Source organism: Rhincodon typus, chromosome 6 (genome assembly GCF_021869965.1).
Source record: "Rhincodon typus isolate 14 chromosome 6, sRhiTyp1.1, whole genome shotgun sequence".
NCBI lineage: Eukaryota > Metazoa > Chordata > Chondrichthyes > Orectolobiformes > Rhincodontidae > Rhincodon > Rhincodon typus.
Window position 1 is genome coordinate 38,492,772 of NC_063337.1, and position 22,221 is coordinate 38,514,992.

A 22,221-nucleotide genomic window follows, 5' to 3' on the forward strand; every position below is an offset into this window, starting at 1 on the left:
TCGCACCTATTATTGGACAAGTCATATCATAAACAAAACATTCAGTTGTCATTCCTAGGACATTCGTTAACTAGATTTGTAACACTTTTTACCATTCAACCAATGAATCCTTTTGTTGCTTTGTTTGTCAATTTTTCAAATGGATGGGTGTGGAAAATAGCTGGAAAGCTACAATGGTATGGGGGAAGGGCAGCAGGACATTTGGAGAAGAGGTAACATTATCTAGAACAACATTCTGTGTCAAATTAAAATGTAAGGGGGTTGAATATTAGAAGATATTTCTGTTATACAATCATCGTCAAATATGCCGGAATCTGATTTGGAAAGCTGGTCAATATTTAGAATAATTGCATTTACATTAATTATGACAATTTTATTTGGCTGTACAATGTATCAAGTTTTTTTTTCTAATTTTGAAAAACTTTGACTATCTATGCAATGTGGAGATACAATTAGTAAATGTCTTTGTAAACCTTTTAGAGCACACAGTCTTCTAAAATAAAAAGCATATGCTATTCAAACTTTATGAAAAATGTTATCTATTTTGTATGAACTTGTTTACATTTCTATACAGAGGTGTGTTCCGAACATATGAGAATTATTGTGTTGCTTGTTCTGTGACAGTCTCTCTTTCTCCAGTATTATTGGTTTTTTAACTTTGTCACACATCTGACAGAACTCCCGTTACAATTTCCCTCAGGAATTCAAATATAACTATTTATTAGTGTAATATGAATGCCTTTTTGGATACTTGTTTTGGAAAATTCTCAAAAGTAAAAAAAAAATAAATAAAATATGTTTTCAGTGTCTGTGTGACAATTTATAAATGAGTTAAATAATTTAGAAAGATCCACAAAAGTTTTGAGATCATTATACTGAATCATTCAGATGTATCTTTTACTGCTGGGAATTTGATCTAAAAGAACATGCCTATTTTTAGAAGTTACTTATGTTTTCAGTATACTGTCCAATATTATTAACCAAGAGAGCGCATAGGCTTCCTGCCACTTTATGACTGCATATAGCAGATCCCTGTTTTAATTCATTCCACTTTAACATCACTGATATAGTAGGTAGTTTGTGCATGTGATGTCAGCGTTTCAGTTTTAAAGTTATTCCGTTCAGGGACCAATGCATGACCTGATTTGGTACCATTTTGGAGCAACTACTCCGACTCACTTACTGTGTCTCCTATGCCCTGACCCTGCCACTTGCTGACCCTCCTACTTGCCACCTCTCCCACCTGGCTCACCCACTCTTATCTCCTGTTGTACCATAGCTCATTTCATCCTTCTCACCACCCCTCTCCCAAACATTTCATGTAATTCCACATGAGATTTGCTACAAGCTAATTTTTTACAATCTCTAACTTCTAAAGGCAGTGACATACATACTTGCTTTGCAATCTGCAGACTCAGATGTCGCTCCATGTAAGTTAGAAAGCCCTTGCAGCATTAGTACAGCACTCACAGTGAGGGTTCAGCAGTATGAGAGAGGGAGGGGCGGTAAATGGAAAAGATGGCAAGCTGTAGAGGCTGGGGTGGGTCTGCAAGTGGGAGGACTAGCAAACAAGACAGATGGCAAGTGGAAGTAGAGGAGTTAGCATAACTTTTTAAAACAAAATTCTTTCATTTTAGAAGTTATTTCATTTAATGATAGAAGAATATAGGAATGTGATATTTCAACCTAAAAGGTATAATTTCACAATTTCTTTCTGACCAGAAAGGTCTTAAAAACCTTACTGCAGCTATAAATTGGAATGAGGCAATCTTATTTGCTTAAAGTTGTTAAGTTAATGTCAAATTTTTCAGAAACACAACCAAAACATTAAGCAAGGGATTACTGTAATTCATCTCAAGATGTGATACGTGAACACTGTGACGTGATCCTGCGTGTATCGTTTCTCATTCCATCTAAGAAAGTCCTTGCTCAGCATGTTTTTGAAATGGCATAGTACACATCAGTAACTTTTATATAAAGCAGTGTATATGCCTCCATTGTTACATGAATTATGAATATTGACTTACCTGATGGCTATAAAATGTACCATCTGAGAGATGATAGGGGTGCACACATGCCAGGAATGAGCCAGATTCGCTCCCTGGTTCGCATCAAGTTAGCCAATCTCAACCGAAGTTGCATGAAGAAAATTACAGTTGGCTTCAAAACAATAGAACCAGACAGTAAGCAAATCAATCATAAATTCCAATTGCTATTTGGAGACACCGCTGGAAATTCACATCTGGACAGTAGGTAAATACATATAGTGAGATAAACGAAAGAACTGTAGACGCAGATTTGAAACAAAAACAAAAATTGCTGGAGAAACCCAACAGGTCTGGCAGTATCTGTGGACAGAAAACAAAGGTTAACTTATCGAGTCCAGTGAATCTTCTTCAGAACTGTTCCAGCAGACCAGAGTTTCTCCAGCACCTGACAACACAGTGTGCAGCTGGAGGAACACAGCAGGCCAGGCAGCGTCAAAGGAGCAGGAAAGTTGACATTTCGGGTCAGGCCCCTTCTTCAGAAATGAAAAAAAGTGTCCCAACCTGAACCATCAACTTTCCTGCTCCTTTCATGCTGCCTGGCCTGCTGTGTTCCTCCAGCTCCACACTGTTGTCTCTGACTCCAGCATCTGCAGTTCTTGCTATCTCTGAGCGATTTATAACTCCACTGCGAAGCCTCTTTCAAGGATGCCAATCTTAAAGAAGTTGTCCTCCTCCCTCCAGAAAGACCTCAGTGGATCTCTCTCTCAATGCAACCCTCTGGTAATCTCCTCTGCCCTGAAACTCTTCGACCACATACTTAAGCAAACCTGATACTACAGCCACATCTCCTTCCTTAGCACTTGCCTACGCAGCTGGATCATCCCCAATGGACTCCAAACAACATTCTGGCCATCCCAATTTGGCCCTAACTGTGACAACCTCTATCAGCACAGCATCCAAAAACAGGTTTCTCTACAGATCCTGAAGTACACGCTTTCAGCAATGCGCTGGCATCTTCTGGCACTACAATCAACCTTACCCCAGCTTACTCCCAGACCTGGCCCATTTCTGAAGAAGGGTCCCGATACGAAACGTCAACTTTCCTGCTCTTCTGATGCTGCCTGGCCTGCTGTGTTCCTCCAGCTCCATGCTGTGTTGTCTCTGACTCCAGCATCTGCAGTTCTTGCTATCTCTTTCTCCAGCAATCTCTGTTTTTATTTCAAATGCATACTTAGGGTTTGTCTTCCAGAGTCAAATAACAACTGACAGTTCAGGGATAATTTTCTGACCACTTTCTGTTGTAAAGTCTTGCATACTGAAAACATATTTGGGATTGTGTGTTTAAAAGCTTGGATACATCTTTCATTATGCATTCCCAGTAATTACACTTTTGCAGTATACATCATGGAGCCTACCTGATTATCCTGTTCAGTTAAAATTGATGAACATAAAGTAGCCGTGCAGCCTTTTCTCCTAGTATTCTGTGGTATACCATACACTATTATGTTTGCCAAATGTGACAGGGAAAATCTGCTACTTCTTACTTATTCACTGATGGAATGTGGACATTGCTGGCAAGAACAGCATTTATTGCCCATTCCCCTACTTACTTGGAGAAGGTGATGTTGAGCAACCTTCTTGAACCACCGCAGTCCTTGGGGAGGAGGAACACTTTAATAATGTGGGGCGAAGAATTCCAGTATTTTAACCCAGCGAAAGTGAAGGAATGGCTTTACGGTTAAAAGTTGACATGGTGTATATTTTGGAGCGGAACTTGAAGGTAGTGGTACTCCTTTTCATGTGCTGTCGTTGTCCTTCTAAGTGATAGAGATTGTGGTTTGAACGTGCTGCTCAAGAACCTTGGCGAGTTGTTGCAGTGAATTGTGTACACACTAGGTGAAAACACGATTTGGTATACACTGCTGCCACTGCGCAACAATGATGAAGGAAGAGAATGTTGAAAATTGTGAATGTGATGCTGATCAAACAATGTGCTTTACCTTTGGTAGTGCCGAACTTCTTGTGTTGTTATATCTGCACTCATCCAGGCAATTGGGGAGTATTTTGACACAGTCGATGTCTTTAGATGGTGGATTGACATTGTTGAGAAAGGGAGTTACTTGCCAGAGAACTCCAAGCGTCTGACCTACTCTTGTAGCCGCAATTTATATGTCTTCTAGTTCAGTTGCTGCTCTTGTTACCCCAAAGATGTTGATAGAGGGGGATTCGGTGATGGTAACTTCAAAAGGAGGTATTTGATTAATACCTGTGGGAGATTGCCATTGCCTACCACGTGTGTGATTTGAATGTTACTTGCCGCTTTTAGCCCAAGCCTAGAAGTTGTCTCGGTCTTGCCACAAATGGTGCTGAGCATTGTGCAACCAGCAAACTTGTCCTCATCTGACTTTGAGGGAGGGAGGGTTACTGATAAAGCAGCTGAAGATGGTTGGGTCTGGGATATGACGCTGAGGAGCTAAGTGTCTTGTGGTGCAGTGGTGCAGTGGTGGTGTCCCTACTTTTCAACCAGGAGGCCCGTGTTCAAGTCCCACCTGCTCTATAGGTGTGTCATAACATCTCTAAGCAGGTTGATTAGAAAATATTTGTAATCCTTGTGGCACATTAAAGAAAAATATTTACAGAGAAACTAAGTGTCTTGTGGTGTGGTGCAAGTGTTTCTACTTCTGGTCCTGAAGGATGGGTTCAAGCCCCACCTGCTCTAGAGATGTGCTAAAACACATCTGAACAGGTTGATTCAAAATATCTACACTGAGGAGTTCCTGCAATGATGTCCTAAGAGGAATAATCGCCAACAAACTTGCACATACCAAGACAAATCCAATCTGGCTAGTTTACAACCCAATCAGCCAACTCTTGACCATCAGTGTGGAATTAAGCAGCTTAGCAAAGCTAGATTCAATGGCAATCGGGGGAAAGCTCTCACCTAGTATGAAGAAAGATGGTTGTGGTTGTTGGAAATTAATCACCACAACTCCAGGACATTTATGGAGAGGTTCCTCAGTGTAGTCTCCTAGGCACAATCAGCTTCAGCTGTTTTCTCAATGTCTCTATCATAACATGAGAGGTGGTGTTGAGTGGTGATGTCACTGGAACCAGTAATCCAGAATCCTTGGTTAATATTCTGGGATCAAGGGTTGAAATTCCACCATGGTGAAATTTGAATTCAATTTAAAATCTGGAATTCAAAAAAAAAACTGAGTCATTCGCAACCATTGTTGATTGTTATAAAAACACAACTGGTTCACTAATGCCGTTTAGTGAAGAAAATTTGTCGTCCTTACCCAGTTGGGCCAATAGGTGTCTCCTGACCTACAGCAATGTGGTTGACTCAACTGTGCTCTGGGTAGTTAGGAATGGGCAATAAATGCTGGCCTATTTATCGGCCAGCAATGGCCACATCCCACAAATGAATTTAATAAAAAGGACCAGAAGTGAGGATGTTTACTGATGATTGCACAATGTTCAGCACCATGTGTGACTCTCAGAAACTGAAGCAGCCCATGTCCAAATGCTGCAAAACTTAGACAATATCAAGCTGAAGCTGATAGGTGTGAGCAACATTCGTGCCACACAACTACCAGGCAATGATCATCTTCAACACAGAAAATCAAATCGTAGCCCTTGACATTCAATGGCATTATCATAAGACCATAAGATGTAGGAGCAGAACTAGGCTGTGCCATTTGATCATGGCTGAGATGTTTCTCAACCCATTCTCCTACCTTCTCCTCGTAACCTTTGATCCCATTACCGATCAAGAACCTATATCTATCTCTGTCTAAACTACACTCAATGACTTGGCCTCCACAGCATCCTGCAGCAATCAATTCCACATACTAACCAGCCTCTGGCTAAAGAAATAACTCCTCAGTTTCAAAGGGTTGTCTCTTCACTCTGATGCTGTGCCCTTGGGTCCTAACCTCTCCTACTAGTGGAAATATCTTCTCCACATCCATTCTGTCTAGGCCTCTCAGTATTCTAAGTTTCAATGAGAGGCGTTCCCTGCCAATTCCCTCTAAATTCCATCTAGTATAGATCCAAGTCCTCAACTGCTCCTCATATGAGAAGTCCTTGATTCCTGGGATCATTCTTGTAAACATCCCCTGCACTCCTTCCAATACCAGGACATCCCTCCTTGATTCAGGGCCCAAAACTTTTCACAATATTCCAAATGCAGTATGACCAGAGCCTTATACAACCTCAGTAGTACAACTATGCTCTTGTATTCTTGCCCTCTTGAAATGAATGTGAATATTGCATTTGCCTTCCTAACTGCCAACTGACCCTGAATGTTACCCTTAAGAGCACCCTGAACTAGGACTCCCAGTTCACTTTGTGCTTCAGTTTTCCAAAAGCCTTTCCCCATTTAGAAAATAGTCTATGCCTCTATTAGTCCTAACAATGTTCATAACCTCACACTTCCCCACATTGTATTCCATCTGCCATTTCTTTGCCCACTCTCCCAGCCTGTCCAAGTCCTTCAGCAGCCTCCCAGCTTCCTCAACACTATCTGTCACTCCACAAATCTTTGTGTCATCAGGAAACTTAGCAACAATGCCTTCAGTTCCTTCATCCAGATTGTTAATGTATAATGTGTTGTGTGGTCCCAACACTGATCCCTATGGAACTCTCCTAGTCATCAGCTGCCATCTGAAAAAGACCCCACTCTCCGCCTTCTGCCAGGCAGCCATTCCGCTATCCATGCTGATATCTTGACCCTAACGCCATGGGCTTTTCTCTTATTTAGCAGCATCCTGTGCGGCACCTTGTCAAAGGCCTTCTAGAAATCTGAATAGATCACATTTACTAGCTGTCCATTTTCTAACTTGCTCATTACCTCCTCAAAGAATTCTAACAGGTTTGTCAGACATGACCTTCCCTTGACAAAGCTGTGCTGACTCAGCCCTATTTTACCACATGCTTCCAAGTACTTTGTAATCTCATCCATAATAATGGACTCTCAAATCTTACAATGGCGAATGTCAGGCGATCCTGTCTTCTGTCTCCCTCCCTTCTTAAAAGAGGCACTAAATTAGCCATTTATCAGTCCTCTGGGACCCCCCCCCCATGACTCCAGTGATCCATGAAAGGTCACCACCAATGCCTCTATAGTCTCTTCAGCTATCTCCTTCAGAACTCTAGGGTGTAGTCCATCCAGGCCAGATGACTTATTCATCTTCAGTCCTATTGAGTTTGCCCAGCACCTTCTCCCTAGTGATGGCCACTACACACAGCTCTGTCCCTGACTCTCAAAGTTTTGTATGCTGCTGGTGTCTTCCACTGTGAAAACTGATGTAAAGTAACTGTTTGGTTCCTCCACCATTTTTTGTTCCCCATTACTACTTCTCCAGCCTCATTTCTAACAGTCTAATATCCACTCTTGCCTCTTTCTTACCTTTTATAATCTTCTTTTATATTACTAGCTAACTTACCATCATATTTCATCTTCTCCCCACTTACTGCTTTTTTTTTTAAGTGATCCTCTCGCTTCCCACTAATCTTCCACATGTCTGCCTCTTTTGCTTTTATGATATCCCTGACTTCCCTTGTCAGCCATGGTTGCCTCATCCTCCCCTTGGTATGTTTTTCCTTCCTTGGGATGAATTTCTGCTGTGCCTCCTGAACTAGTCCCAGATCTTCTCCAGTTTCATTATTGAAACCTCCATTATCAACATCCTAGGGTGATCAGAAATTGAACTGGACTAGCCATGTTAGTATTACAGCTACAAAAGCAGGTTGGAGGCTAGGAATCGTGCAGCAAGTAACTCACCTCGTCATTTTCTGAACCCTGTCCACCAAATACAACACACAAATCAGGAGAGTGCTGGAAAACTCTCCACTTGCCTGGATCAGAGCAGCTCCAACAACATTCAAGAAGCTTGACACCATTCAGAGCAAAGTAGCCTGCTTGATAGGCACCATATCCACAAATATTTGCCCCCTCCGTCGTCAGTGCTCAGTGGAAGCAAAAGTATTCAACTCCTCTGCCTTTTCCTAATTGTTCATTATTATTTCCCGCTCCGTCTTCTCTAAGGATTCTACGTTCACTTTGGCTTCTCTCTTTCTTTTTATATACTTAATTGAAGTTCTTGCTGTCCATCTTGATACTACTTGTAAGTTTACGCTCAAAGTTTATTTTCTACTCTGTCGAGTCCTCTAAGAATTGTGTATGTTTCAATAAGGTCGCCTCTCATTCTTCTATATTGCAATGAAAAGAGGCCCAATCTACTCAACCTCTCCTCATAAAAACAGTCCTTACATAGTGACAACTGCCACCAAGACCCATAGACAGGGAGTAAGATCCTGAAGTGAAGCCAGTAATGGTCAGCCACTTGGCCAGCCCAGAGATCCAAACTCCAAGGTACACAAAATGTCCAATATGAAGTTCACCAGGATTGGGGGTTGGCTAGCAACAGACTGCATGGTGCACCTAGGTACTGAACTGCGGAGCAGGAAAGCCTGCACAAAAGCTGAAGAAAGAGTAGGAGAAGGCAGTGTGTTTGGTTAATAAGTGAATAAAGTATGACAGAAATGAAAGAACTTACAGAGACAGGGAAGAACGAAGCATTCAAAACAGAAAGCAACAGTGAACATCAAAGCAACAGGACTCAGTCCAAGCTAGAAAACAACTCATCTGGCATAAACACAACTGGGCAGTTTTACAAAGAGTCACAATTACCAAGAGAGAGATTGCTGCAAAAGCAGCACAGAAAATTGAACACAGATCACAGAGTCTGTACAGTAAGGATAAACTCTTCCTTGGTTTCATTTGATTTTGTTTATTGCTGTCATGTGTACCTAGGTACAATGGAAGTATTCTCTAACATGCTTTATGGGCTGATTGTACTGTACAAATGCAGTAGGGTAATAGAACAGAGTGCAGGAAACAATGTTACAGCTGCTGAAAAGGTGCAGAGAGAGATCAACATTAACATTAAAGAGGTCCATTCAAAAAGTCTGATAACAGTGGGGAAGAAGCTGTTCGTGAATCTGTTGATAAGTGTATACAAACTTTTATATCTTCTGCCTGACAGAAGAAGGTGGAAGTGATTATAACCAGGGTGAGAGGGGTCTTTGGTAATGCTGGTTGGTTTCTCGATGCAGCAAGAAGTATAGAAGAAGTCAATAGATGGGAGGCTGGTTTACGTGATAGACTGGGGTGCATTCACAACTTTCTGTAGTTTCTTTCAGTCTTGGGAAGAGCAGATGCCATACCACACTGTGATGCATCCAGATGCTTTCTATGGTGCATCAATAAAAATTTCTAAGTCTCTTTGCGGACATCCTGAATTTCCTTAGCCTCTTGAGAAGATAGAGGCATTGCTGTGCTTTCTTGACTGTAGTGTCAACATGGGTGGACTAGGTCAGATCCTGGGAGATGTGACAAACCACAAGAAGAATTTGACTTTCTCGCCAGTACAGACATGCAGGTTGAATTTTGGCATGCAGAAATTAAAGTAAATGGCAAAGAATCTTGTTGTAATCATTATACCAGAGAGGAGTATTAATCCATTAGGATGCTATATCACAGTTGAGGCCAGGAATCCTCAGATTGCCTTCCAATAAACTTTGGGATTTAGGAATTATAAAAATTAGAGTAACACTCAGATGAATGTTACACTTTGCCATAATGGAAAACAAACTTTGCCAATGCATTCTATGTAATCCTTAATCATCATGCTTCTTTAGCTTTAGGCATTCTTTGACACTGACATTATTACAAAATGGTAAGATAGATCCGCCAGTAGTCCCCATTCTGCTTCTCCTCGCATCCTTCTACGCTTTCTATCCTTCCCCCTCCTTTCGTTTCTCCTTCCTTACACAATGCTCTCCCGCCTCCTCATCACCTTTCTCTGACCCTTGCCCTCATTCCCACTATCTTCTCCACCAAGCTACTCCCGCCTCACTGCACCCTTCCTACCCTCTCCTCCTTCTCTCCCTCCCTCCTCCCGCCCCCTGTTCTCCCACAATGCCCGGATGTCACTCTCTCACCAACATGGCGGCTCTCGGTGCTGCCGAAGTCATTGCTCAGCTGGAAAGCGCCGCCAAAGTTTTAATGGTAAGGGCCTCGTTTCCTACTCTGTTCTCTCAGTCCATACACAGGCAAAGGCTTCAGCTCGCAGTTTGGGGTTTTTATTGTTAGTCGTGCGTGACTGGAGCTGACAGGAGGGGGAGTAAGAGTCCGTGCGTGGCGCAGTCCCTAAAGCCGGGGCTTGGAGTAAAAGTGCAGCCCGGGAACGGCTCGACTCTGCTCGTTAGCCCGGGACAAACTGTGGACAACTCTACTCGTTACTCTGAATCACGCACGCTTCCACGCCTGAGACTGTTATTAGTGTTTTTTTTAAACGTATATTACTTGAAGGGAATGATTGGATCCATCGCTGCCAGATTGCTTGCTCCCAACATCATCAGTACCGTATTTTATTGAAAACATTTTATTTTAAATTTTAGAAAATCGGCTGCAACCCATTGCAGACAATAAATCCAGTTATACAAATCCCAATTATGCTTAAATGGAACCTTTTTAGTGATATATTGCATTGAGCTTTAAAATGGCGTTTTATCACAGGTTAGTGTTGTAGTGGTTCTTGGCGAGCCCTGCGCAGGTACACCAAAAGGTTGGAGACGGTAAACATTCATTGGCATCATCTTTAACGTTCAGTATAAATTCGTGTAACTACTGGCTGAGGAGTTGAGAAATGGGTGCTATATTTCGTACCTCCAAAATAATTTGGATGATAATATTTGACTGCCATGTGAGCTAGAATTTTCAACACTACTATTTGACTGTTTCAGTGTTTGAATTGGTAAACGAGAATAAGAGACTAAGGAGCACATGGAACTGATATGGCATACCTTACCTGGTCATTACAGCTAACGCCCAACACTACTGAATTACTCAAAAGGAAATGCATCCCAATTATTTTACCATATCTTGTTAGACTAGGTTGAACTTCAGAACTATTCCAATACTTGCCAATATTGTAATATTTTAGATTTTTATTTGTCAACATTTAATCTCTCAACCAAAACTGATTATCTGGTCATTGTTGAACCTAAGCTGTGTTGTTTTCCTCGACTAGAACAGTGACTTTGGTTCAGTGTCTGTAAAACGTCTGAGCCTGTAATTGTGAATGGAAACGCATAAATGCAAATTCTCTCTTTTGCCTGGTCATTCAAATGTGAACTGAATGTTGATAGTATATTTTTCTCTTTTGACTTTCAATAATTTTACAGCATGGATCTGAATCTGTATATATATTGTCGATATGTTCGAGTTGACATCCCCAGGATGTACCAAACATAAAAGTCAGTCCAGAAGTTTTCTACAGGCATATAAAAGGCATAGAATTATTGAAAGTATAGCAAGAGGGCAGGTGAGGCCACTGAGGAGCCAAGAAAGGGAGAGATAGTAGGAACTGCAGATGCTGGAGAAAGGGATCTATGGATGGAATCAGATGGCATGACTGAAGTCCTAACTGACTGCTTTGCGTACCCTTTAGCAAGTAAGATGTTGCACAAGTCTGAGAGAAAGAAGAGGCAGTTGTGGTAATTAATGGTCTTAAGATTGAGGACCTCCACGCTTAACTATTGTCACATAACACTACCATGTATCTTATAGTTCTGTCTTTCAGTGGTTCCTTATCTTCTGGCTGCTCTAGGAGTTGCATACTCCTTCTAGTCATGAGTTCAAACAGTGGTCTAGTTATCTGGTTTGGGGTTGCGCTTAGTCACATTAGTGTTAAAGGGTAAACATACATCCATCCTCCTCCTCAAATCTCCTGTCACATGTGGCAATGTATTTGTGCCCAATCCTGAAAATGTACCGACAATCCAGATAAAGGTTGGCTAATTTACCATCACACCTCTTTTAATGTCTTCAGGATGCTACCAGCTCGGCTACCTGAGCAAAGCATCTACTTTCCAGAGCTCCTTGTTTCACTATTTGCCGAATCCCTTTTATTGCACCCTAACCATTCTTGGATTCCCTAGCTTTGTAGCGCCCAGGCTTTTTTTTCAAACCATACCTACACTTGCTGTAACAAGTGAATGACCTTAACTCCACAGCCTTCCTTATCTACAACTTCATCACATCTTCCTCACCTTCATTTGCAGTGATGGGCCTCTTTTACACCGCTTCCAAAGGCTGATGCGACCTGTTTATCTTTCCACATGGCCACCTTGATCATCTCCAGGACTTGTTCATTGGTTAAGCTCATTTGTTCCCCTTCTCCAGGACCCGATGGGGGTTAATCCTGCTTTTCCTCCCCCCTTACTCCAACAATCCTTCAGTTTATGACCCTGCTTCCCACAATTGCTACATTTCCTTGTCATTTTGTCTGTAGTCGCTCTCACGATGCTTAGACTCACCAGAAGTGAAACATTGGCTGGACACAATGGTCTCATTTGCTACTGCTAAATTTTGTTCCAGAAAATAGTTGTACCAGTACTTTGGTCTGTGGGGAATGCTTCACTTATTCAACGTCTATCTCACTTGCCAATTGTAAGATAATTCTGTAATCATTACCCATTGAGATTTCTCGATCTAGGATTATTTTTGTGGTTTTGATTGAGCTCAGTGTAGATGAGGGCGGTACTTTTGATGTAGTCTACTTGGACTTCAGCAAGGCTTTTGATAAGATCCTGCATTGGAGACTGATAGTAAAAATAAGAGCCCATGGGATCCAAAGACGTTTGGCAAATTGGAAGCACAGTTGGCTGGGAGAGATAGTAGGAACTGCAGATGCTGGAGAATCCAAGACAACAAGGTGCAGGGCTGGATGAACACAGCAGGCCAAGCAGCATCATAGGAGCAGAAAGGCTGACGTTTCGGGCCTAGACCCTTCATCAGTTGGCTGAGTGGCTGGAAGTGGAAGGTGATGGTCGAGGGGTATTTTTCCACAACCGTCCCACAGGGGCCAGTGTTGGGGCCTTGCTGTTTGTGGTTTATACAGATGTTTTGATTTGAATTCTAGGGGGCTTCATCACAAAGTTTTCAGATGAAACAAAAATTGGTGGGGTGCTAAATAATGAGGAGGAAGGCCTTAGATTGCAGGAGGATATAGATGGGCTGGTCTGATGGGCTGATCAGTAACAAATGGAATTTAAACCAGACAGGTGTGATGCACTTGGACAGGACAATCAAGGCAAGGGAATACATGATGAATAATAGGACCCAGGGAAGCACCAAGGATCAGAGGAATCTTGGTGTGCATGTTCATTGGTTCCTTAAGTTATCAAGATAGATCAATAAAATGTTTAAGAAGACATATGGTATACTTGCCTTTGTTAGCTAAGGAACAGAGTTTAAAAGCAAGGTGGCTATGCTGGAACTGTGAAATGTTGGTTAGGTTGTAGCTGAGAGTATTGTGTGCAGTTCTGGAATCTACATTTTGGAGGGATATGATAGCACTAGAGAGGGTGAAGAGGACGTTTACCAGGATGATGCCTGGGGTGGAGAGTTTATGAAAAGATATTGGACAGACTGTGGTTGCTCTCCTTACAGCAGAGAAGATTGAGATGGACATGATTAAGATGTATAGAATTGAGTGGCATAGATAGGGTAGACAGGAGTAAACGTTTCCCCTTGATGGAGGGTTCAATGACCAGGGCACATTTAAAGGAAGGGGTAGAAGGTTTAGCAAGATGTGGGGAAAATCTTTTTCGCCCAGAGGTGGTGGGAAATTTAAGAAATAGTTAGGTGTGCATTTGTGATGCCAAGGCGTACAAGGCTATGGGCCAAGTGATGGATAACAGGTTTAGAACAGTTAGGTGGTGGTTTTTGACTGGCATGAATGTGATGGGCTGAAGGGCTTTTTCTTTCTGAGCTCCTTTGACATTTTCACTATATTGGATCATTCCAATTGGAATTCTGTGTGCTGGAGAATTATACTGGTGTGGAGCTCCCCCAGGCAAGGTCATAGATTGTACCTGTCCCAGTGCCCATATTTATGGACATTTCTCCTAATTTTGGCCTTCATTTGTGTACACCCAATCCTCAGCTGCAGGGAATCATGAGATGGATCTCTGTGGATAACACTAGAATGGGAATTGTCTGTCTGTCCCATTGGGTTTGAAATTACTGCATGATTCATCAGACCTGTCAGTGGGGGGAAGAAAAGATTGTATCTAGGACTGACCTTGTAGTTCTGCATATAATGAGGATCAAGTGTGCTTCACTCAAATCTAAATCATTGAGAGGGAACAATCACCTTGTGGAGTTTCCAGTCACGTTTTGGTGAAGGTGGTTGAATCTAATTCAGAGTACTACTTGTATGAAGTTTCTTTAACAATTTTTTTCCCTTCTCCTGATTTAGTCTAAAATTGATCAGATGTCCCTGATGAAATCATGGAGCTGCCATGACTAATGTCTGACCAATTGAAAATCGCTACCTTCCCCCACACACACTCATATTCTCCCATTGTCAATTAAAACACTATGTGCAAGCGCTGTCTCCTTTTTTAATAGTGAATTTGATTCCTGGCATTTCTGTGATATTAACCCACCCTTTACACTTGCCATGCTGCCAAACTCTCCATATATATCATATGAATAAGTTACGAGGTTAAGTGCAACTCAGATTGGACTTCTCAACCATCTTCTCTGTGAAACCCCTTTCCCACTCCACTCCAGCCAACTCTGCACTCATTCAGCAATTTCTGTGTTTGTACACTGAGTTCTTCCTTGTTGCTACCTCTGGTAATTTTATTTTTCCTATCTACACGAAGATTAAAGCCATCCACAATTTAAAATACTGCCTTTTCTTACATGTAGTTACCCTTATTTAAGTTGGGCGTAGTTGTGTCCATCCAAGTTTATTACTCAAACTGAATACTAAACTACCATGTTATGGTCATTATTCCCAAGGGGATATTTTATAACGAGATCATTTATTTATCATGCCTCGTTATACATTACCAGATCCAAATAGCCAGATGTCTGGTTGGATCCCCATACTGTTGTAAAAAAATTACCTTGTACACTCTGTCTGTCCTGAAGAAGGTTCACTGAACCTGAAATGATAACTCTGCTTTCTCTCCACAGATGCTACTAGACCTGCTAATCTTTTTCAGCAATTTCTGTTTGTATACTGAGTTCTTCCTTGTTGCTACCTCCTGGTAATTTTATTTTCCCAATCTACACGAAGATTAAAATCACCCATAATTTAAAATACTGCCTCTTCTTACATGCCTTCATTATCATTTATTCTCCGTCCCACAGAACAGCGACTGTTAAGGTGCCTATAGACTGCTCCCACCAGCATTGCAAACTCTTTGTTGTTTCCTACCTCTTCCACGTAAATTATACATTGTTCAATCCAATATCACTTCTTGCTAAAGTACTAATTTCATCTTGTACTGACAAAGAAAAATGAGACTAGGTCACATTGGGATGTCTGGTTGGCGTGGGGAAGTTGGACCGAAGGGTCTGTTTTCATGCTGTGACTCCCGAGATGTTCATGTCCAAACTGAGAGAGATTTGCAGTGAGAAAGTAAAGCGACTATAAGACCTTCAATGGTTTGGTACCTGGGTACCATGGAAGGGGCTGAGGTGGGTGGTTCGTCAGTCTGTCGTCACTCGCAAGTGTGGTACCAATTTGTCACCAGGCACAGACACTGTATCTGGGTATCAATATCAAACAGACTGGCAAGATGCCATATAGCCTGTTTAGGATCTTGCATGGCTGAAAGCAAATGCCCATTGTATATATGATGAAGAAATTTAGCAACCATTGGAATGCATTTTCTGGAAGCTGTATATTAACATGCCCACTGATGTATCTTAATTAATGGGTATTATGAAAGTGTTGCGGACAAGAAAGCAACAGCAAATGCTGCTGAAGTTCTGCGTGACCAATCTGTGGCACTAGATTTGATAGATCTGATGTTTGTCTGTGCAGTGTTGAAGAGGCTAAGGAAAATAGGCTTATGTATTTCACGGTGAGTTTTTTCATCATGTTATCGTATGACTCCAGGTATGTGTCTACCATGAGTAACAGCTCCTAGCATTTGTTGTTTGCCCATTAGGTAATGAATATTGTCTTTGGACAGGAGGGAAGTGACTATTATGAGGTCATGTTAGCTCTCAGGAAGCAAGCAACTGTGAATCAGTAGACTGAAAGTTGATCCAGGAAAGTCCGCGTTACTCTAAGGCACCACTGGTGATTTGATCAACTAGTCTGATAAAGTCAACTGAGTAAGGCTGGAACTAGAAGCCAGGACTCTGCCAAAATTATAACTGGCAGGGGATAAAGCAGATTTAAGGTGTTCTGTTTTAGCTGGTTTAATGCCAGAAATGTTCTAAACTTTTATCTCATCTGAATCTCTTCTCAACATTCAATATGTTTTGATGATAGTATGTTTGCCACTACCTCCTTCAGCATTCAATATTGTAGCTATACTTGTATATTTTATTTTTTTTTATTCAGGAACATAGGTTTTACTGCCTGGGCCAGCATTTATTCTCATCTCTAATTGTCTTCATGAAGGTGGTGATGAACTACCTTTTTGAACTGCTGAAGTCTATTAGATGTAGTTACATTCACGATGCTATTAGGGAGGGTGACTTGTATCTCTGTCCATTTGATTAAACCTTTATGCATATCTCTATTGTCTCATAACATCTGTTTTACATAAAGTTCACCTTGTTGAAACAACATGTATCCGTTTCAATGACTAAGTCTTCTTTGGGGTATTCATGTCCTTGATGACCTGCATTGGTGTCCTGTCATTGAAAGTACTCAATTGGAAATCTTCATTTTAAAATCTCTCTGTAACCTCGATCCATCAGATACCTGGAATCTTCATCCCTTATGGAAGACGTTTTAATGTCCCTGGATCTCTGAAATCTGCCTGCTGCTGTGTAAGCCTTATAATGTGACTATTATTCGTTCTGCATAGTTAAATAATGAGAATATTTGATTTATCAAAGAGGGGTTTGGATACCACTTAGAACAAACTTGTTTTTTTCTACTCACTTCAGGATTTGTAAGTACCTAAGTAGACACCTTGCTCCTGATAGAGGGCACAGACTGCAGAGAGGATAAGCAAACTGACCATAACACCATGGTCCGGAGTGGTATCAAGTGGAGAGAGAAAAGAGAAATGTAGTAGTAGGGGATAGCATATGGGGAATAGATACTGTTCTCTGCAGCAAAGACAGAGACCCGAAGACCATGTTGCCTACCTGGTTTCAAGGACCAGAACTTTTCATCTGAGTTGGGCATGTACTTGGAGTGGAAGGGGAAAGATCCAGTTGTTATGATCTGCAAAGGTACCAGTGACATAGGTAGGACTAGGAAAGTGTTTCTCCTGAGGGATCACAAGCAACTGAGGGAGCCATGTTCAAATTGACAAAGGGTAAATAAGATTAAAGAGATAAATGCAGGCTCAAAGATTGACGTGGCAGAGATGGGTTCCAATTCATGGCGCATTGGCATTAATACTGGGAAAAGAGAGAAGTGTTATGTTGGAACGGACTCCATTTGAATCGTGTAGGGGCCAGTGTCCAGACAAATCCTGTAACTTAAGGGTGTCGATGCAGGGCAGTGAAAAGGCAAACCATTATCTAAGTGCGGCGGGAAGGGGTTGAAAACATATGCAGAAGAGTGCATAGAAATTAGATCTCGAGATTGTAATAATGATAAAAATTTAAGGCTGTTTATCTGAATGTACACAGCATTTGTAACAAGATAGATGAGTTGATGGCACAAATGGAAGTAAATGAATGTGACTTGATAACTATTAAACAGATGTGGTTGCAGTGTGACCAATACTGGGAACTCAATATTCAAAGGTATTTGGCATTATGGGAGAATAGGCGAAAAGGAGATGGGGTAGCTTTGTTAGTTATAGAAGATATCGGTACGATGGTGAGTAGTGGTATAGATGCAATACTACATGATATGAACAATCAGTTTGGATGGAAAAACGAAATTGCAAAAGAAAGAAGTCCCAGATGGGTGTCATGTATAGGCCTCCAAGAGTCAGGAGATAATGGAGGCATTTAAGAAGGGCTCAACAACCATCATGGATGATTTTAATCTGCATACTGACTGGACAAATCAGATGGACAAGGGTAACATTCAAGACAAATATGTAGAGTGCGTGAAGGATTTTTATTATAGCAGGAAGTTGCAAACGCAAAGTATTTTAAAATGTTTGAGGCTTTGGGGAAGGAGGCCCACTTACCTTAGAGATAAGACTATCTTTTGGATCTATGCACTTCTCCCTTTCTTCTTGGCCCTTTTTTTTGTATTTCTACTTTCGTGTTTTTTTAAAGAAGTCTGGTTTTTGTATCTGGGGTGGTTATTTTGGTTTTGTATCTAAGATGGTTTCGGAAAATAGTAACTTTGTGCAATTTTCACTAAATTTCATGTACTTTTTGACTCGAGTACATGTAACATTAAAACCTAAACCTAATTCTAAATGTATAGTATAGTTAAGCAGAATCAACATGGCTCCATGGAGGGATAATCATGTCTGAGAGACTTGTTAGAATTTTTTGAGGAGGTAACCAGCAGGATAGATTAAGAGGAAACAGTGGATGTAATGTATCTGAATTTTCAGAAGCTGTTTAATAAAGTGCCCACACTACTGTATAAGATAAGGGCCCATGGTATTTAAAGTAGTATATTAGCATGGATAGAGGATTGGCGAGCTAATAGAAGACAAGCAGTTGGGATAAAGGAGGCATCTTCAGAATGGCAACCTGTAACCAATGGTGTTCCACAGGGCTCCGTGATGGATTCATGGTGGTTTCCAGTGTACATTGATGACTTGAATGAGGAAAGGGGATGTACAGTAGTCCAGTTTGCAGGTGATACAAATGCAGGCAAGTGGTGAGATGACACATAGTCTGCAGAGGGATATAGACAGATTAAATGAATGAGCAAAAACTTGGCAGATGGAATATAATGTGAAGACATGTAAGATTACGCACTTCGGCAAGAAGAAGAGAAAAATTGAATAATATTTAAATGAAGGCAATAGAAAGCTACAGAGCAGGAAGACTTAGGAGTCTTCATTGATAAATCGCAAAAGGCTAGCATTCATGTTCAGTGGATACAGGGAATGGAGTATAAAAGTAAGGAGGGTTTGCCAAAACTGTATGAGGCACTACTCTCACCACACTGGAATACTGTGAACAGCTTTGGGTCCCTCATCTAAGGAAAGATATAAAGGCATTGGAGTCAGTCTGGAGCAGCTTTGCATGATTGATACCAGGCATGGAGGGCAAGTCTTATGAGGCGCAATTGTGTAGATTGGACCTATATTCATTGGACAATAGAAGAATGAGAGGGAATCTCATTGAGAAATACAAGATTCTTAGAAGACTCGACAGGGTGGATGCAGAGTGGTTGTTTTCCCTTGTGGCTGAGACTACGACCAGAAAGCATTATCGCCAAATAAGTGGTTACCCCATTTAAGACAAAGGTTAGGAGGAATTTCTTCTGAGGTTTGTGTATCTGCGAAATTTATTGCAGAGGCCTCTTGAGATTGGCACATTAAGTATATTCAAGGCTGAGAGTTCTAATCAACAAAGGAATCTAGGGCTCTGGGGAAAAGGCAGAAAAGTGGAGTTGAAAGTTATCAGATCAGCATGTTCTTATTGAATTATGGAGCTCGATGGGCTGAATGCATTCTTCTTCTACTCCTATGTCTTGTATCCTAACCAAAACAAGCTGTATTAGATCTTGTAATGTGTGATGAGATAGATTTAATACAAGATCTTGTAGATAAGGATCTTCTGGGAAGTAGTGATCACAACATAGTCAAATTTCAAATTCACTTTGAGGGAGAGCAACTCGGATCTTGCACCAGTATTCTCAACCTAAGTAAGGTCAATTACAGAGGTTTGGAGAAAGAGCTGTCTAAAGTGGGCTCGGAAAATCAGTAAATATGCTGTGGCAAACATTTAAGCAGACATTTCATAATGCTCAACAAAAAAAATTCTGGTCGAAAAGAAGGACTCAATGGGAAGGATGAACCACCAGTGGTTAACAAAAGTAGTCAAGAAGAGTATCGATCAAAAACTTAAGACATATGTAGCAGCAAAGCCTGGTGGTAGGCCAGAGGGTTGGGAACTTCTTAGGAACCAGCAGTGGCTAACTACAATGCTAATAAAGGGGGAGAAATTGATTATGAAAGTAACTTGGTAGGAAATATAATTTACCAATAGCCCTGAGGAAATCATTGCAAACTCACTTCCAGTCCAAAAACTATCCATCAACCATTGCTCTCTTCATGTCACTCATTCAATTTTGTATCCACATTGCTGCAAGCCCCTTTTATTCCGTGAGCTCAAACTTCCTTGATAAATCTGTTGTATGATTCTATACAGAAACTTGGAAAATAGAAACAGCCTGCTCTGCCATTCAACATGATTAAAGCTGATCATCTATCTCCTTCCCAAAATCCACAAACCTGAATGCCCTGGTCGACCCATTGTCTCCGCCTGCTCCTGCCCCACCGAACTGATCTCCAACTATCTCGACTCCATTTTCTCCCCCTTGGTCCAGGAACTCCCTACCTATGTCCGTGACACCACCCACGCCCTCCACCTCCTCCAGAACTTCCAATTCCCCGGTCCCCAACACCTCATCTTTACCATGGATGTCCAGTCCCTCTACACCTGCATTCCCCATGCAGATGGCCTTAAGGCCCTCCGCTTCTTCCTGTCCCGCAGGCCCGACCAGTCCCCCTCCACTGATACCCTCATCCGCTTAGCCGAACTCGTCCTCACACTCAACAACTTCTCTTTCAATTCCTCCCACTTCCTACAGACAAAGGGGGTAGCCATGGGTACCCGCATGGGCCCAAGCTACGCCTGCCTCTTTGTAGGTTACGTGGAACAATCCCTCTTCCGTACCTACACCGGCCCTAAACCCCACCTCTTCCTCCGTTACATTGATGACTGTATCGGCGCCGCCTCGTGCTCCCACGAGGAGCTCGAACAGTTCATACACTTCACTAACACCTTCCACCCCAACCTTAAGTTTACCTGGACCATCTTTAATAGCTCTCTCCCCTTCCTGGACCTCTCTGTCTCCATATCGGGCAACCACCTAGAAACCGATATCCATTTCAAGCCCACCGACTCCCACAGCTACCTAGAATACTCCTCCTCCCACCCACCTTCCTGCAAAAATGCTATCCCCTATTCCCAATTCCTTCGCCTCCGCCGCATCTGCTCCCAGGATGAGGCATTCCACTCCCGTACATCTCAGTTGTCCTCGTTTTTCAAGGACCGTAACTTCCCCTCCTCGGTGGTCGAGAACGCCCTCAACCGTGTCTCCCACATCTCCCGCACCTCATCCCTCACACCCCGTCCACGCAATAAGAACCAAAAAAGAATCCCCCTCGTCCTCACGTACCACCCCACCAACCTCCGGATCCAACGCATCATCCTCCGACACTTCCGCCATCTGCAATCCGACCCCACCACCAAAGACATCTTTCCCTCCCCACCCTTATCTGCTTTCCGGAGGGACAACTCTCTCCGTGACTCCCTTGTCCGCTCCACACTCCCCTCCAGCTCCACCACACCCGGCACTTTTCCCTGCAACCGCAGGAAGTGCTACACCTGCCCCCATACCTCCTCCCTCACCCCCATCCCAGGCCCCAAGAAGACTTTCCACATCAAGCAGATGTTCACCTGCACATCTGCCAATGTGGTATACTGCATCCGCTGTACCCGGTGTGGCTTCCTCTACATCGGGGAAACCAAGCGGAGACTCGGGGACCGCTTTGCAGAACACCTACGCTCGGTTCGCAACAAACAACTGCACCTCCCAGTCGCGAACCATTTCAACTCCCCCTCCCATTCCTCAGACGACATGTCCATCCTGGGCCTCCTGCAGTGCCACAACGATGCCACCCGAAGGTTGCAGGAACAGCAACTCATATTCCGCTTGGGAACCCTGCAGCCCAATGGTATCAATGTGGATTTCACAAGTTTCAAAATCTCCCCTCCCCCCACCGCATCCCAAAACCAGTCCAGCTCGTCCCTGCCTCCCTAAACTGTTCTTCCTCCCACCTATCCCCTCCTCCCACCTCAAGCCGCACCTCCATCTCCTACCGACCAACCTCATCCCGCCCCCTTGACCTGTCCGTCCTCCCTGGACTGACCTATCCCCTTCCTAACTCCCTACCTACACTCACCTTTCCTGGCTCCATCCCCGCCTCTTCGACCTGTTTGTTTCCTCTCCACCTA

The 22,221-nt window shown here is 42.5% G+C and overlaps 1 protein-coding gene across 2 annotated transcripts in view; it reads left to right on the forward strand.

The window, feature by feature from the left end:
• Positions 1-9,840: 9,840 nt before the first annotated feature.
• Positions 9,841-22,221, forward strand: part of xpo4 (exportin 4) — a 121,451-nt gene continuing 109,070 nt past the window's right edge. The window contains exon 1 of one of the 2 annotated variants that reach the window (XM_048597559.1): positions 9,841-10,065. In XM_048597559.1, the coding sequence (XP_048453516.1) occupies positions 9,976-10,065 (90 nt within the window). In that variant the 5' untranslated portion in view covers positions 9,841-9,975. Of the gene's footprint in view, positions 10,066-10,182; positions 10,576-22,221 lie in introns of those variants that run through there. The other variant, XM_048597560.1, reaches the window with a different exon arrangement.